The sequence below is a fragment of the Oncorhynchus gorbuscha genome, linkage group LG19 (assembly GCF_021184085.1).
Source record: "Oncorhynchus gorbuscha isolate QuinsamMale2020 ecotype Even-year linkage group LG19, OgorEven_v1.0, whole genome shotgun sequence".
NCBI classification, from domain to species: domain Eukaryota; kingdom Metazoa; phylum Chordata; class Actinopteri; order Salmoniformes; family Salmonidae; genus Oncorhynchus; species Oncorhynchus gorbuscha.
In genome coordinates, this window is record NC_060191.1 from 39,452,172 (window position 1) to 39,470,299 (window position 18,128).

Sequence of the window (18,128 nt, forward strand, 5' to 3'; positions counted from 1 at the left end):
CAATCCCAGTGTAAGGCGGACTTGGTAACAGGTGCAACCGGGCGTGCGCAAGCGCTGTACAGGGCAGACCCAACAGGCGCAACCAACGGACGGGGTGGCGAACTTCACGACGTCACAACGACTTGCGGGCAATGGGTTCAGAACAACAACTTTATTTAAAAAATAAATTACCACCACCCAAAAGGGCACTTGGCGAGTGGGAGGGGCGCAGGTTGGCTATATCATCTATGTGCCTGCTGCAGCGCCTCAGTTGTGGCTGGCAGAGCAGGTTCTTCTGGATTTGGGTTACCTTGTGCTCAGTGTTCACGCAGTCCCATTACCGGTTGTGGGAAGGAAATGGCAGCAGCCAGCTAGTTGTACATGCTGACTCAAACCCCTGGCCTGGAGTCCTCTTTCATTGCAGCCTGTTTCTCACACCTGTCTGTCAGGTGGGAACACCTCTCCTGGCTACCAGCACCGCCGTACTAACCTCCACTGACAATGATTTTCCTGATCATATCACTGTTATCCTTCGAATTCCTGGTGCCTTATTAAGTGTCTCGTTTTTTTTATCCCTTCACTTAGGTCCGACGGTTCTCAGGTCACAGCCGAATAGGTGAGGTGGTAGGTACACACTTTAGCTTGACGGGGCATGCATTACCCTGTGCTTGGCCTTGTATTGTTTGTCCTGTCTTACTAGTGCTGCAGTTAGTGTAGACTAAGTGTCCGGCTTGTCTCATTTCAGCCCTGTGCTTCTCCAACTAGCTCCAGTGCAGCAGGCCTATAGGAAGCAGCTGCTAGCTGGGTTTTAAGGGGTTACTTGGAGGACACAGAGACCCAGTGACTGACTGCTGCCTGTAAAACTTGACCTTTTTTCTGCTAACTCTCATTCAAAGAGCGAGAGAGGGAGACAAGCCATTGCGCACTCGGACTCACGTGTTGCTCCCACATGTTCGGACCCTATTACCAGTCGCAACAATATGATTTAGTATTTGGTCTCGCCTATTAAAAGTTGTGCAAAACATTCTGTGCCACATAACTAGCACAGATGCTGGTCACACAGTGCTTTTTAATGTGTTGTTTGGCTGGGATGATGACACAGTGGGTGACTGGCTAAACCTCCTGACCTGCTGAATGGAATGGAGAAGACCATGTGACGATGCCCTCTAACCAAAGACGCCCAGCTATGCGTGTGTGTTTCTACGTCTCCTTCCCTGTCATGTTATTCTGAGTGCACGAGGGGTCAAGTGTTACACACACATTGTAAACACACACATTGTAAACACAAAGTGTAACCATGTCCCACGCCGTCGCGGCTAGCCTTCTCATCTTCTCATCTCTCTGGCCACTTAGGTTTTATGACTTTAGAGAGGAACTTGCATAGTAGCTCCCTGTTTGTGCCAGCTGCATGTGTTATGTAGCGTCTTGGGTAATGGCATACAGTGGGGAGTGGAAACATCAATGGTGTGTTTTGACTAAGTGCCCTACATTTGCATAATACAGCTTACAGACCTAGCCTCTCTGGAACTGAGGAAAGAGAGCATTTGGGAAAGCATTTGAAAGTACATTGGCCTCCACCATTTGGTGAAGGGTGAGATGAGGGGGGGAGCTTTCCAGTATGAGTGAGACCAAATGAAGCTATAGCTTAGTTTTTAAACGTACTATGGCCTGTTTTTATTAGGTGGACATTTAGCCATGTAAGCCTATACAATGTTTGTTTTGGCTGAAGCGGACCAGGAATGAAGGAAGGAAGTAAAGGACAGAGGAAGAGCTGTGTTCTCAGAACTATCGCCTTTGTTTACACGCATTACCGCTTTCATTCTTTTATCCAAGGCCAGGTCGTGTTGAAGTGAAATTCCTTGACTGGCTTCTCTTGGTTCGGAGACGAGGGACAAAGGGGAGCAGGAAAGAGGAGATGGAGCTGTTGACTTTCTGGGGACTCATTGTAGAGCAGACCTTACATACTGTACGGTTGCCTGCCTTGTTTGTTCAGAGACTTAGGAACATTGATGGACACCATCAGACTCACTAAAATGGCTTCCATATAGTCCGCTTTGTCACTTAGCTCTCGGATACTCTTGTGTTCACCTCGACTAACCTGTACCCCCGCACATTGACTCATCACCAGTACTCCCTGTATATCGCCTCATTATTGTTATGTACTTTTCTTGTAACTTTTTGACTGATTTTAGATTTTTTTTAGTTTTTTGTTGTAAAACCATTTTTTAAACTCTTTTTCTTGAAATGCATTTTTGGTTAAGTGCTTGTAAGTAAGCATTTCACAGTTGGTTGTATTCGGCACATGACAAATAAAATTTGATTTGATCAGTGACAATTTTATAAGGTCTCCCATTGGCATTGAGTGATATATGCGAAAGTCGAAGTTTAACACTTCTCTAAAGTCTGAAATGGGCACAAACTGTAAGTCGAGTTAAGATGAGTATATTCTTGGTAATAACAATCCCTTAACTAGCTAGCCTTTATATGACATTGGGTGCACCTTAATAGTGTTTCCTTGACTCATGTCCTCTTTCCTCCTTGCTGCCTCCTCAAAACACATTGGAGAAGGTCCTAGAGGAGGAGTCTGACCTTCTCCTCAATGCGTTTTTGAAAAGAAAGCAAGCGAGGAGAGCGGACACAATTGATATTCCTCTATTGTAGCCGAGTGGAGCCCAAATGATCTCAACCCCAGTGGAATAGAACAAAGTTCAGATGGGTTGTAAACACGGTGCCCTCGTGTAGCCTATTTTACACTGCTTCATAGACCTCTCACTTTCCTATTTTAAAAACTGTATCGCTTGACAGTCTGCTCCAGATAACAGGCCAACACATGAGTCTGGCCTAAGATGAGCATCGCAAAATAGTTTTTGTATAACAATGGGGCAGATAACTTACAGGTGTGGTGCCATTTTGGTTTGAGTAGGTGTTAGAATAAGATGATGGGCCTTTCCTACTGACATGCACCCTATGGACAATGTGTCTATCGGGTGAAGCTTTGCACTTGTATTCTTACTGACAGAGCGCCTGGTCTTCCTCTCATGTGGGCCCTTGCGTAAACATCTGTCTCCTGGTCAGTGTGAGAAAGGAGATCAGTCTCTCACTTCACGAATCTGATCTGGTTCACCTTATATCTGATCGGAATGGCAAAGGTACAGCTCGTTTTGCAGTTTGTTCTCAAATCCAATTTACTCAGTTATTTAGCCGCGTTGTTAGAGACTTTGTCAGGTTGCTGTCTAGGTGTACTCTGTAAGGTGAAGCAGTGTCCACGAGTGCAGTCCCAAGGAGTGAGTTGTTGGTAAACACAGCTGTCACAGAACATGTGGTTGCAATGTTCAGGTCTGCCAAAAATAATGGAACCGATTTGAGTAAATGAGGGATAGAAAGTATATTGTAAGCAGGTGTATCCCCACAGGTGTGGTTCCTGAGATTAAAATGATGTTAACCATATGCCATGCCAGTCTGTCTCCAGATCTCAACCCAATTGAACACTTATGGGAGATTCTGGAGTGGTGCCTGAGACGGTGTTTTCCACCACCCTCAACAAAACACGAACTTATTGTGTTTCTCAGGGAAGAATGGGGTTTCCATCCCGCCAATAGAGTTCCAGACAGTTGTAGAATCTATGCTAAGGTGCATTGAAGCTGTTCTGGCTCACGGTGGCCCATTGCCCTATTAAGACTGTTGGTGTTTCCTTTATTTTGGCAGTTACCTGTGTGCTCGTTCTGTACTTTAACTCTTCAGCACCTCACTGTACTTGTCAGTCATAAATATGGCTGTGTCTTACTCTAACACAACCTTGTCGCTGCAGGTGTGCCCAATGTGTTGTGTCTCCTTGTCGCCCTCCCCTCGTCTTTCCATCGGGCCCTTCTTAGCACATGTCAGCAACTCCTCCCTCCCACGAGCTGAGTTTGTAGTGCCTGGGTTGTGTCCCGTTTAGAAGTTGAAAGCTTTTACTTTAGGACGGACACGAGTGCTCTTCATTGACAGATATTGATTATAGGTTGTTCTGAAGGATCCTACCGTACGGTGTTACGGAATTTGTTTTGCAATTAAATAATACTGTACTTCATATCCAGTAAAATGTGTGTTTTAATAACTTTCTGATAGGCTACACGTTTTTATCTTACAAACAGGATACTTTATTTTCTAGCTGCCTATTTTATAATGCCGCTAAGGAGATAGGTCGACATACATACTATACTGTCAAATATCTATTGGGTTCGTTGGACTAATACGTGTTGACCATGGTCGGATTGGAGTGAACATTTTCGAGGATATTTGACGCCGCGGGTCTCATTAACTATCGGTCTACGGTTCGGTGGTCCAGTCATGACGCTCGGTAGTGTGTCCGCCACCGGGAGCTCCGCGGAGGGCTGCTTCTGCTCCTCCTGCGGAGTGAAAATGACACCCTCCTCCGACAACGGAGTTGTGTCTCAGAACCAGATCAACCAACTGTGAGTTGTGCATTTTTTTGCGATGAATATTTTTTGTGATTTTTAAAATGACAAACATTTCCCCACTAATAATTTGCAAACAGGAATAATTTCCCCATGTAGTGGACATGCTATATTGAAGTTAATTTACTTTGGCTCAGTTGTCACTCTTCTCAGATGTGGCAACATTTATTTTGAAGGTATCGAACACATTTCTAATAACGTTGTGACAGTCGATCCTGTCTGCATGCATTTCCCGAGAGTGACGTAACAGGATGCAAGTCATCTTGACCGGGCTTCCTCTCCTGGTTGAGAAATAAAAGCACAGATAGCACAATGGGTTATCTTTGACTGCATGGCGTAATATCTGAATCATCTACCTGGCTGTCTCTAATCTGGTCTGACGAATCCTGTCAGTTAGATATCCATATAAAGCATCAGTGTCTGCTCTAGGATCTAAAACTAGAGAATCAGCCTGTCAGTCTCACTGCACCCCCCCCCCTTCCCCAGGTGTATGGCTTTCCTCTGTGTCCTCTAAGCCCCTAAACTGGCTTCCCCAGGAGTATGGGTTTCCTCTGTCCTCTAAGCCCCTAAACTGGCTTCCCCAGGTGCATGGCTTTCCTCTGTGTCCTCTAAGCCCCTAAACTGGCTTCCCCAGGTGCATGGCTTTCCTCTGTGTCCTCTAAGCCCCTAAACTGGCTTCCCCAGGTGCATGGCTTTCCTCTGTGTCCTCTAAGCCCCTAAACTGGCTTCCCCAGGTGTATGGCTTTCCTCTGTGTCCTCTAAGCCCCTAAACTGGCTTCCCCAGGTGTATGGCTTTCCTCTGTGTCCTCTACGCCCCTAAACTGGCTTCCCTAGGTGTATGGCTTTCCTCTGTGTCCTCTAAGCCCCTAAACTGGCTTCCCCAGGTGTATGGCTTTCCTCTGTGTCCTCTAAGCCCCTAAACTGGCTTCCCCAGGAGTATGGCAGGCCCTTTGATTTTTTTTGTGTGTGCTGCTTAAATATAAACTATATATATTTATAGCGTATCAATTATGCTTTGGCTGATTTGCTGTATTACGTGTTCTGAGAATATTCTATAGCCCATCCATCTGTGTTTTTGAGTTGAAGCTTTTTGTTCTGAAACTTTCAGCCATTCCAACTGGGCTTGATTGGCTGAAGTGTTCATACTTGTTCCTCTGTTTTTATACAGTGTGAGACCAGTAATCAGATCCAGGTGGCCGGCCAGAGAATGATTTGATAGCTGGCATGTAGTACAGGTGTGAACATAATACAGGAATGATTAGAATACAGATAAATGGCCTACCTGATTTTTTTTTTTAAATGTAATTTTTTTTTTTTTACATTTTTATTTTACCTTTATTTAACTAGGCAAGTCAGTTAAGAACAAATTCTTATTTTCAATGACAGCCTAGGAACAGTGGGCTAACTGCCTGTTCAGGGGCAGAACGACAGATTTGTACCTTGTCAGCTCGGGGGTTTGAACTTGCAACCTTCCAACACTCTAACCACTAGGCTACCCTGCTGCCCATAAACTGATGAAGGGTAGGTAGGGTGAAGGGTGGGTAGTGGGTTGTATTTGTTGTGTAGGAAAGCACTCAAGGGAACCTGTATTTCCAGGTGTAAGTCCATCAGATAGTTGAAGTTTTTATACAGTGTGCTGTTAAGTGTCAATATGTTGGAACTAGCCTAGACACCCTTGCTCCAGAGTTTTAGTCTAGGTCTACAGTGTGTTTCAGGGCAGTAACAGTTCATCAATACAGAATTGATCAGTGTTTTGGATGAACCAATGCGATATGCCTGAATCAAAAAGGCCATATCGGTGTTGCAAAATACCGCACCATCAAAGCTGCAATTAACTTATTTTTTATTTTTCGCACATTCCTCTGTGACAATGACTGGCTGTCTAGGCCATGTTGGATGTTACGCAACCCTGATGTTGCTCCTGACTGAGTTTTGCATTGATTGACCATTTGCTCTGACGAATGCTGAACAAAGACATGCAAATGTGTTGTCAGCTGTCCATTTACTAACTCTGCACTGGTTTCCATCGCTACATGGGTAGTAGTACTACTTATTTGTTTATGGGGGATATTAGATGTCATTGCTGATAGTGCGGTGCCTTATCTGTAGCGTGGGTGCTTTGTAAACTCAGCAACAAAAAACAAATGTCCTCTTACTGTCAACTGTGTTTTTATTTTCAGCAAACTTAACATGTGTAGGTATTTGTATGAACATAACAAGATTTAACAACTGCGACATATGACGGACCCTCCATCTCCAAAATCGATCCTGCTCCAGAGTACAGGCCTCGGTGTAACGCTCATTCCTTCCACGATAAACACACATCCGACCACCACCCCTGGTGAGACAAAACCGTGACTCGTCAGTCGCACTTTTTGCCCGTCCTGTGTGGTCCAGCGACGGTGGGTTTGTACCCATAGGTGACGTTGATGGAGGGCTTGTACGTTCCTGGTGTAACTCGGGCACTTGTACGCCATAAATGGCACCAGATGTAAGAAAGCCAACTTCCGTGTTTTGGAGGAAAACTTTGGCCGGGTTTTAGTACGTTTTCTCTTAGCCTTGTCAGGGTAGGTAAACCACCACCTATAGGCTATATGATGGTGTCATGGTTTCCTTTTCTCGATATCTCTGTCAAACCAAACAATCCAGAAAATCAATGGGTTTTGATTTACAAACTGATTTTGTTGTTAGTGTCTAACCGTTCTATAAATAGCCAGAGGAATGCCTGTGTGTCAGCAAGACTTTAATTTTTAACAATGGGCTGGGCTAATTGTAGGTTTACAGTGTTTGGATACCTACTGGAAACCTGAAATCTGAACGATTTTAAGGGGGTGTGCAAAGACTGGCAGCCGTACAGGGAAGCCAGATATAAGGTGTGATTGTGTGTCATTAGTAGTGGTCCATAATATAGGAACAACACTAAACAGAACAGGAGGCATTGATGTTAATGAGATGTTTTACATGTCTGGTTCAGCAGCAGTCTAGTGAGACATTACCATGACGATGCTACTAGTAGCACTATGTAGGGAATGGGGATGTGACAAGTGTTTTGAACGTTTAAACTGCAATATTCTATAGTTTTAAACAATAAGAAAAAAAAAAATGCTGTGAATTCACAATTCAGATAGGATCCTGTGTGTAACCTCTAGGGGGCAGTGCAGTTCAATTTACCACAATCCTGGCTACTTACCAGATGGTGTGCACCTTACTGCTGGTAGTTTATGCCGTTTTACCTTCTCTGCCATATCCGTCTCTATTTTCTCAGTTGTCAGCACATGGGACTCCATGTCCCACTTCTCATCGATGTGGTGGCTCGTTGCAGTGACGTATGCTTGCGCTTTATACTTGCATTGGAAAAAGTTCTCCATCCAGGCAGTCGGGGTTCTTCGACATGGCTTCTTGTAGTCTTTGTTCTAGATATGCTATCAGGCCAGTGAAGAGGACATCCTCTACCGTTGCCCATGTCTACGTATCAACTGAAATCATTTCTGTAATCAGCACTGATTTCTCTCTGCCGCCAGAAACGGGTTGGGGTCTCGCGGTGCCTCCCTTTCAGATGGTTAAGCATGGCACCCGCACTGCCACTGTAGCGCAACTCCGCCTTGCAGGTTTGTGTATTTATTTAACCGCCTTTTTCATTTAACCTTTATCAAAGTAAAGCCATACAGAACTTCGCTGCTGTCACTCTGCCACGCTTCCAACTGTTAATGACGACGACGTGCAGAGCGCTTTATAACCGCTTTATACCTGCTTTATTACCATGGAGTAATCATTTGAAAGATGCCTTTCTCCTCCTAGTAACATTACATCATTGTTGCGTTAGGTATTTGTTATATATATATAAACCTTTGATAATGAATGAGCTCTGTTAGTGATAAGTGCACTGTTTTTTTGGTTTGGGTTTCTTTGTAAATGGTAATGATCCCAATGTTTTTAACTGTTCACACCCTAGTTGGGAATAGGGTGCCATTTGGGATGCACGCTTTGATTTGAACACAGGCTGCTTTCTAACGTCTCAGCGCTGATGGGACCCCACCTTCATTCCAGTGGATTGGAGTTTGATGTAGGTGTGGTGGTAGATTGAGGGATTTCCTCCCCTCAGAATAGTCCCCGGGGCCTTTAACTTGAATTACTTCTGTCCCTGCGATGCAGCCCTATGAGGAAGCTAGGTCTGTTTACTGGAATTAGTCCCACACCCGACGGCACTTACTAGGAAACTGGGACTCTAGACTCCAATCCAGCCCTAGAAACGCACTCCGGTTGAGTCAGTTTCTTTAGTCTTGCCTTTTTGTCTCTTTCCCTGTCTGCTTCTCTCTCTCGCTCCCAGGGTCTCTGGCATAATTTTCTCCCCTCGTCCGTTAGGCTACTCTTGCTCTGTATTTAAAAACAGCTCGCTAATTCACATCTCTGTATGAGTGAGTGCGGGCACCTGTCTGTCATTGCCTAATCTGTACCTTTGAAAGTGCTAGAACGCAGCCCCTCTATCCACCCCTCACTCTCTCCAACACTCTCTCACACTCTCTCTCTCTCACACTCGCACCACCACAGCCCCTATCTTTCTGTCCTGAACTCATAAAGCCTTGAGCAGCGCTGGCCATGGCAGCCAGGCCTCTGCAGCCTGGGCCTATATTTATATCTCGCCTAGTCAGTGGAACTTATATGGGAGGGGGGAGGGGGGGTGTCAGTCACACACACACACACACACACACACACACACACACACACACACACACACACACACACACACACACACACACACACGTCTTTCTGGGCGTAGGAGGAGAGTGGGGTGCTAGGCTATCAAAGAAGGGCCTCTCACATAGTGGTGATTTGTGTCTGTGCCCTAACAAGTACTGCCCTGTGCTACATGCTGAAAGATGAGTGTCGCCCTCTGCCTCAATGCCCGCTCCTGCTACCCGTAGACATGAATCAGGGCCAAAGCTGCTCTAGTCTAGAGTGGCTCTCTTTCTGCCATCAAACAGCCACACTCATTATTTCCACTGTTAGGGGCTGCACCCATAGGGCTCTGGTCAAAAGTAGTGCACTATTTCAGGATTGGGGTACCGTTTGGAACACGCACGCATAGTGGTGATTCAGAACACTCTAGCATAGTCAGAATAGTTCTGAAATATTTACGACGGACCGTGTATGAGTTTCAAACTACATTGGGGAAATGATCAGCCGTAGCCTCATCAGTTGAGGTGTGGATAATATTTCACATTGGAACCAGTTACACGGAGTGTTCTAGATAGACGGTGGACAACAATGCCCCCTTTTTGTCTACTGATCCGACTGTTGGGTTTATCTTACACAGTAAAGATGCACCCGAAGGAGAGCCATTTCCCGTGCTTCATTTGAATGTGAATTACAGTGGCTGATCAAGGCAGTCTAGTCATTGTATAGTCATTTATTTAATTTGAGTTATTTTATTTGTAGTCATTTTAAAGAACAAATATATTTTGTAGCAACAGTAAAGATCCACTCGACAGTGATGTATGTCTGGCTACCTAGTTTTGGATTCCTACGCCGGCGGGAGGTGCAAAGGTCTTTGCTGAGGGGTCAGTGTTGTATTACACTTGACATTGTGCCCCAGCTTCCTGCTGGAGCTCTGTCCTGTCTGCCGCTGCTGCCTGTGGTGCTGTCTGTCTGATTCTGATAGGCTACTCATCGTTTTCAGGTGTCCCGTAGTGGAAAACACAAGGTGAATGCTTAACCTCTCTCTCTTGCTTTCTCACTCTGTCGCGTGCACACAAACTCACTCACTGTACACACCATGCGAGGTGCTGCTCTGCTCCTCCTTCCTGCCCCGGACTTGCATGTGCTACACCCCCGTGGTTCAGACATGGTTAGATACAGCTGTACAGGAGGGGAGAAAAGTTTGTGTGAAACACGGCGACGTAGCGGTGTGAAGACGGCGCGAGAGATGGTGAAGTAGGAGGAAACGGCTGGGTCAGAGGTGAATGGGTCAGAATGGGAAGTGAGCTCAACCCGGGCCAAGTTTAGTTTTTTTTCTCTTTGTTTTCTTTCTATTTGTGGTCAAGGCGCGTCCTCCTCAGATTGCACAGCCTCTCTCTGCCACGCCACCCCCATGCTTCTGCTATTCGGCTCATCGTTGCTCATTTCCCCATCCTGTGTCTGAGGGAGGACAAAGACCGACGGACGGTACTGACTCTATGCTTCCCAATCATCCACGCAAGATGTGATTGTGTGGTGGAAATGAGGCTGGCTGTATGGATCAGTAGGTAGGGCTTAGCATAGCAGCAGCTCACAATCAAGACACACTTCTCATGGGAGTCAATAAGGCACAATGGTAGCCTAGGCCTGTATGGGGTCAATGGTAGCCTAGGCCTGTATCAGTCACCTGACATTCTTCAGTAGGTCTCCTCGCCCTCTGATATGAGTTAAGGTCAGTGTGCCACCATGTGAGAATATGTTTTGTGCTGTGCAGATAGTGGAGATGTAAGCTACACACTCGTGTCTGTACACACACACACACACACACACACACACACACACACACACACACACACACACACACACACACACACACACACACACACACACACACACACACACACACACTCTCCATCAGCTAGTAACCCTTGTAGATCGCATGACCTCTCCTCTTGTTCTAGTGTGGTGATGGTGTGCTATGTACTATAGTTAACGTGATTATGTGGTACCACAGAGGAGTGACCCCGCACATGAACTCCCACAGCGGGAGCTCTGCTCCATCTGAGCCAGTTGTGCAGGGGGGGGCTCTAACTGACCCTCAGCCCCCAGCTGTTAAGGGGATGTGGCCTGGCCAGAGGGGAACATTGTGTTCTGTGCTGGAGTGCACGTGGCTCTGTCTGTTTATTACATGTAGTTACACCGGGTTGTAGCTAGCGCCTGGACCACGTTGTTGTTGTTGCTCTTCAGACTGACTTATGAAGAATGAAGCTCTGTGTGTGTGTGAACCTCTAGCCCGGAACATTCTGTTAGCCTCAGTCTCTGGCCCCCTCTGTGACCCTGTGTTTTCTCTCTCCAATCAGCATCAGCGACAGCTTCCTGACTGTGAAGGGCGCCGCAGTCTTCCTGCCTCGGGGAAATGGCTCCTCCCCTTCCTCGGCGCCCGGCACCAGCCAGCGGCAGAACAAACACACAGGTATGTCCTCCCACTGTCGGACTGACTGACAATAAACCAACAGACAAACACACAGGTATGTCCTCCCACTGTCGGACTGACTGACAATAAACCAACAGACAAACACACAGGTATGTCCTCCCACTGTCGGACTGACTGACAATAAACCAACAGACAAACACAACCATAGGACAGGGGTGAGTTCAATAGGAAACCGTTGTGGAACGTTCATTATAGAAATGCCACACATACGGCCAACGCGATTCCTTACTTTACATGTCAGTGATGCCTGTCTGTTCAGCTCTTTATAACATAGAAATAGCCTATCTGAATGTTCCACAACGATGTGTCCTGCTGAACGCGCCCCAAAACTCAACACAGACTCATGGGAAACTGACACAGCCCCAACATGAGGCCTAACCATAGTGCTGCTTATCGTTGGAATGCAGCAGGCATTCTGCAGTGTTGAGGGAACCAACCCTTGCGCTGTTGTGTAAGTCATCAGAGCAGAGCTGTCCAGTTCAATTGACTGTTACAATATGACACCGGTGGTCCACTGACTGCACGTTGCCTTGCCATAGAGTTGCTATTTAGGCAAGTGTTTTTCCATACCAGTGTCCTCGTGCTCAAGGGCAGAGATAATTGTTGTAACTCTCTGCTCCGCTAGGTTTGCTCTGAGATTTTTCCTAACTCTGTTAGTGGTATGTACCAGCCCTAATGTTTTTTCCCCCTTATTTTCAATGACGAATGGCCTTTTGGCCCTTGTAGTAGTAATTGTGAAGGACACTTCGTGTTTCTTTGGCTGCTTTCGAATGTAAATGTTTTTTTTTAGTTTCTTGTGTCGTTTTAATCAGACACTTTGTTTTGTATGCCTGTATAATGTGGACTGACTTCACCCAGGGGAGTAGTGTGTAGGCACAGATGGCATGCAGGGTGTACGATTCTGCTCGTGGACTGATGCTCTCTCTCTCCTCCCTCAGGTGACCTCCAGCTGCACCTGCAGACCATGTTCACCGTGCTGCGGCCAGAAGACAACATCCGCCTGGTACGTCATCTCTCGCGCTCGGCGCCGCGCTCGCACACGTCAAGCGCAAATGTCAAATTCATGACGTTTCATTCACATGGCAGACAAATGAGTTTGGGGACTATTCTGACGAATACTTCCAAAATGCAGAGCGTTTGACCTCATCCCTCCTTTTCTCTCCCTCTCCCGTCATCCCATAAGGCTGTGCGCCTGGAGAGTGCGTACGCTCAGCCTCAGTGCACGCGCTACATGGTGGTGGTGTCCACCAATGGGAGACAGGACACGGAGGAGAGTGTGGTGCTGGGCATGGACTTTGGCTCCTCAGACAGGTTCGTAGTTAGTCCCACTGCATGCAGTGTGTGTTAGAGACCCACATCTTTTGGAGGTGTGTGTGTGTGTCACGTCTTTAACAGCTGTCTCCTCCTGCAGCTCATGCACAATGGGGTTGGTTCTACCCCTGTGGAGCGACACACTGATCCACTTGGATGGAGATGGGTAAGAAGAGCGATACGACACCCGTTTCCTCCTCCCTGCGTTTACTGTCATTCTTCTGCCCAGTGGGACTGTCACATAACCTGTCTGTGTCTCTGTAGGGGCTTCAGTGTGTCCACGGTCAACAGGGTCCATGTCTTCAAACCGGTCTCTGTCCAGGCCATGTGGTGAGCGCTCCTCCTGTCATCACTGTCTCTGTTCCTCAGACTTTGGACCCCCCCCCTCCCATCGCTGTCTTCCTCTATACTTGTCTCCTGTTTTATGTTGTTTATCCTGTTATCATGCTTTTTCCCCCTCTTCTTACCTCTCCACCTCCCCCTGTTCCCCCCCAGGTCCGCCCTGCAGTCGCTCCACAAGGCGTGTGAGGTGGCTCGCTGTCACAACCATTACCCCGGCAGCCTGTTCCTGACCTGGGTCAGCTACTATCAGAGCCAGGTCTCCTCTGACCAGGTCTGCATCAACGAGTGGAACGCCATGCAGGACGTCCAGTCCCACCGCGCTGACTCGCCCATCCTCTTCACCGACGTGTGAGTGTACCACTCAGTCACACACACACACACACACACACACACACACACACACACACACACACACACACACACACATCCATATTAAGCAACTGTGGTGAGGTCTTGTGGGGGTTAGGTCAGCTGGACTCACACCAACTTATCTCCCAAAGAAAACAACATTGCCCAATTACGAGTGCAGTGCTATCTGATTCCCTTGTTGCCACGACACCCAGCTTCAGGCAGACCTTCTAGTACCCCTGCGACCTTTGCCTTAGAGACCAGAGGTCAGACCCCTCAGTGCTCTCAACATTACCTGGTTATGACCGAGGTATCAACAATCTGCTGTAGCAGGAGGATGCAGCTCTGGGTTTCAGGTTGTATTAACCCGGGGAAATTCCCCACCCAGTCGCGGTCACGTGTGCCTGCTCGTTTAGGGGGGCCTTTCTGTAACGCCGGAACTCGGCTTGCGTGCCAGCAGCGTCTAAAATAGCCCTCTCTCCGTGACCACTTTATTTCTGCATTTGAAAAAGTAGCGAGACAGATGGGTAGACGAGCGGACGGATAGACAGAAGCAGGTGGGCAGTTGGAACGAAGGGGAGGATGGAGGGGTGACTGAGTTATTGAGTAGAGATAATACCACTTGACATGCTGGGAGACGTTTTAAGGAGAGGAATGGACTGAGTGCCACCGAGGCAGGGGAAAGAGGTCAAACCCAAAGCGGTTTAAAGGTATTTTCCTGGAGAGATGAGGAGAGTAAAGCCTCTCCCTAAGCCTCGGCAGTGACATCAAACGTCCCAGCTAGCGTTAAGGCGCGCCATGCAGGCACAGTGGAAAGACGTGCGCACACACACACACACACACACACACACACACACACACACACACACCCTGGTTAGGCTTGAGTACTGTGCACACACACATAAAGGCAGACTATGCTAGTGTTATTAAATCCTGTTGGGGTCACTGCCGAAGCTAAGATACCTGTCGATGACAATCAGACTTAATTTGCCCTCACTCTTTGCACATTCCTTCTATTCAGTATTGAGGCCATGCTCTGATTTTACGCAGATTTGTCCCTTTAAATATGCATGTATAGCGTGAATGTGCGAAGTTGGATACAGTGTATCGCTTACGACTGTAGTGTGTTGGGGTCGATTTCAATTCAGGTGGTCAACTGAAATTCCAATGGATTCCAATTCCGAGTTTACTTCTGGAATTGACTGAGTTAAAATTAAATTGATCCCTACCCTTGAGTTCGTGTGTGTTATTCAAAGTGGTCAGGGTCTCGTGGCAGAGCCAGTAACCCAACCCCGGTGGTCGCTCTGTCTCGTCCTGGAAAGTTTCAAGTGTCCCAAGTCTCCAAACCCTTTCATCAAGAGGTCAATCAAGTCTTTGTTTCTATAAACAAGCTCTTTCCGATGTTCCAATAAGGACGTGTCATAATACTAATAATAAGCGTGACGGGCCATCAGACTGGGACACAAAAGCCCAACACACCTGTTGCTGCTGCTGCACAATGTTGACTGTTGTGGGAGCATAGCCACTGATCTACATTACGGTGTGAGTTGTGACGAGAGGTGATTTGGTAGGAGCGGGAGCGAGAGATCGCGAGGGGGAACAGACGAGGATCGAGGGAGGGGAGGGAGGGAGTGAGCGAGTGATTGGGGGGGTGGGGACTGAGGGAGGGGGGAGAACAGAAGCAGGGTCTCATGGGACCTAATCAGGGCATGTTTCCCTTAGTGCTGCGCAAGTGGCTAAATGTGTCGTCAAATGCAGTTAGAGAAGGGAGGGCAGGGACTCATTATAACAAGAACAAATGTGGACTGAGCTCTGTGGTTTTGTATGATGTGGAGAACCTGGGGCACGAAGTGGCTTTAGTGAGTTCCTCTAAGTCATATTTAGTGTGGTGTGTCAAGCTGTTTTGGGTGAGAGGTAAATTGAGCCCCCGTAACCCTCCGAGGTGGACTGAGAGGTGTGTGTGTGTGTGTGTGTGTACTGAGGGTGTTTTTTTTTTTTGTGTGTCCACAGGCCCACAGAGAGGGAGCGCACAGAGAGGTTGATCAAGACTCGCCTCCGCGAGATCATGATGCAGAAAGACCTGGAGAATGTCACCTCCAAAGAGGTGGGTTACAGGCGTCGACGCACGCACACTACCGGTTCTGGTTCGAACAGGTTATGTACGGGTTCTAACGGGTTCTCTACTGGTTCCTCATCAGATTCGCACAGAGCTGGAGATGCAGATGGTGTGCAACCTTCGGGAGTTCAAGGAGTTTATTGACAACGAGATGATCGTCATCCTGGGTCAGATGGACAGCCCCACAGAGATCTTTGACCATGTTTACCTGGTAAGTACATGGTCAAGGACTGTGGCACCCTATTGCCTGTATAGTACACTACTTTTAAGTCGTCTTCCTCTTTTTGTCCCTTTTTCTGCCTGTTTGTCTGATAATATCTCTAAGATTATCTGTCGAGTTTTGGACTTAATTCTGTTTTTGTATCCAGGGCTCTGAGTGGAACGCCTCAAACTTGGAGGAGCTGCAGACCAGTGGGTAAGAGACCATTCTGACTTGTCTATCATCAATGTCAGACTGTTGGTTACTGTGACAGTTGCAGCACAGTTTCAATACTGAGTAGAAGTTCCAACGAGTAACGTTCTCCGTTTCACTCCTTCAGTGTGAGGTACATCCTCAACGTGACGCGGGAGATCGACAACTTCTTCCCGGGCATGTTTGAGTACCACAACATCCGCGTGTACGACGAGGAGGCCACCAACCTGCTGGAGTACTGGAACGACACCTACAAGTTCATCACCAAGGCCAAGTAAGAGCTCTGATATGATGCACTCTATTCGGTGTCCTGGAGTCTCTAGAAAGCCATCTGTCAAAGAAAATGTACTATTATTGATTATGTTTTAAGAGGATTCGCTTTAATTTTGAGAATGTTTATATTAAAATGTCATTTTTTGCATATTTGATTTTAGCATGGTTCTTTTTTAGCAATGTGAATGGTCTTTACCAGGGGTATTCAACTCTAACCCTGCGAAGTCTGGAGCCTGCTGGTTTTCTGTTTGACCTGAGAATGAATTGCATCCACCTGGTGTCCCAGGTCTAAATCAGTCCCTGATTAGAGGGGAACAATGAAAACAAGCAGTGGAACTGGCTTCTAGGTCCAGAGTTGAGTTTGAAGGCTCTATACCATAACCATGAGACACTATATCAAGATACACTACTGTACAGTGTGTTCTGGAAGTATTCAGACCCCTTCCCCTTTTCAAAATGTTGAAACGTTACAGCCTTATTCTAAAATGGATTAAATAAATAAATTCCTCATCAATCTACACGCACTACCCCATAATGACAAAGCGAAAACAGGTTTTTAGAATTAAAATAAAACTTGAAATAACTTAAGTATTCAGAGCCTTTACTGTGAGACTTGATTATTGATTATCTTTGAGATGTTTCTACAACTTCATTGGAGTCCACCTGTGGTAAATTCAATTGATTGCACATGATTTGGAAAGGTACTCACCTGTCACTACACACCTGTCTCAGAGCAAAAACCAAGCCATGAGTTTGAAGGAATTGTCCATAAAGCTCAGAGAGAGAATTGGGAGACTAGTCAGGATTGAGGGAAAGATGAATGGAACAAACCTGCTCAGGACCTCAGACTGGGGCAAAGGTTTATCTTCCAACAGGACAACGACCCTAAGCACACAGCCAACATAATGCAGGAGTGACTTCGGGACAAGTCCCTGAATGTCCTTGAGTGGCCCAGCCAGAGTCCAGACTTGAACTCGATCGAAGATCTCTGGACAGACCTGAAAATAGCTGAACAGCAACGCTCCCCATCCAAACTGACAGAGCTTGAGAGGATCTGCAGAGAAGACTGGGAGAAACTCTCCAAACACAGGTGTGCCAAGCTTATACTGTAGCATCATACCCAAGAAGACACAAGGATGTAATCGCTGCCAAAGGTGCTTCAACAAAGCACTGAGTAAAGGGTCTAAATACTTATGTAAATGTCATATTTTATATAAGAGATTCTTTTTCTACACCTGTTTTTTCTTTTTTATTATGTGGTATTGTATGAAGATTGATGAGGAGAAAAAATAATTGAATCCATTTTAGAACAAGCCTGTAACATAATAGAAATGTGGGGAAGGGGTCTGAATACTTACTGAATGCACTGTATGTCATCAGCTTGTCCTCTTCACTCCCTCTACTCTAACCCGTGCTCTGTGTTCCCCTATTAGGAAAGCAGGGGCGAAGTGCCTGGTCCACTGTAAGATGGGTGTGAGTCGCTCGGCTTCCACGGTGATCGCTTACGCCATGAAGGAGTACAGCTGGGACCTGGGGAGGGCCTTCGACTACGTCAAGGAGCGTCGCGGCGTCACCAAGCCCAACCCCTCCTTCATGAAGCAGTTGGAGGAGTACCAGGGTATCCTGCTGGCCAGGTAGAGACACACAAACAGCTCTCACATCCTGGGCCACACAGACGACTGGCTCTGCAGTGACCTCTTTTCCAGTGTAAATGATGGAATG

At 46.9% G+C, this 18,128-nt stretch overlaps 1 protein-coding gene across 2 annotated transcripts in view; it reads left to right on the top strand.

Moving 5' to 3' along the window:
- LOC124005345 (protein phosphatase Slingshot homolog 2-like) overlaps positions 1-18,128 on the top strand; it is a 37,651-nt gene that overhangs the window by 15,853 nt on the left and 3,670 nt on the right. Inside the window, exons 1-12 of one of the 2 annotated variants that reach the window (XM_046314494.1) lie at positions 3,913-4,433; positions 11,471-11,583; positions 12,543-12,607; positions 12,788-12,915; positions 13,016-13,081; positions 13,180-13,245; positions 13,411-13,605; positions 15,616-15,709; positions 15,804-15,932; positions 16,090-16,136; positions 16,261-16,407; positions 17,840-18,040. In XM_046314494.1, coding sequence (XP_046170450.1) covers positions 4,309-4,433; positions 11,471-11,583; positions 12,543-12,607; positions 12,788-12,915; positions 13,016-13,081; positions 13,180-13,245; positions 13,411-13,605; positions 15,616-15,709; positions 15,804-15,932; positions 16,090-16,136; positions 16,261-16,407; positions 17,840-18,040 — 1,376 coding nt within the window. In that variant the 5' untranslated portion in view covers positions 3,913-4,308. Of the gene's footprint in view, positions 1-3,912; positions 4,434-11,470; positions 11,584-12,542; positions 12,608-12,787; positions 12,916-13,015; positions 13,082-13,179; positions 13,246-13,410; positions 13,606-15,615; positions 15,710-15,803; positions 15,933-16,089; positions 16,137-16,260; positions 16,408-17,839; positions 18,041-18,128 lie in introns of those variants that run through there. The other variant, XM_046314495.1, reaches the window with a different exon arrangement.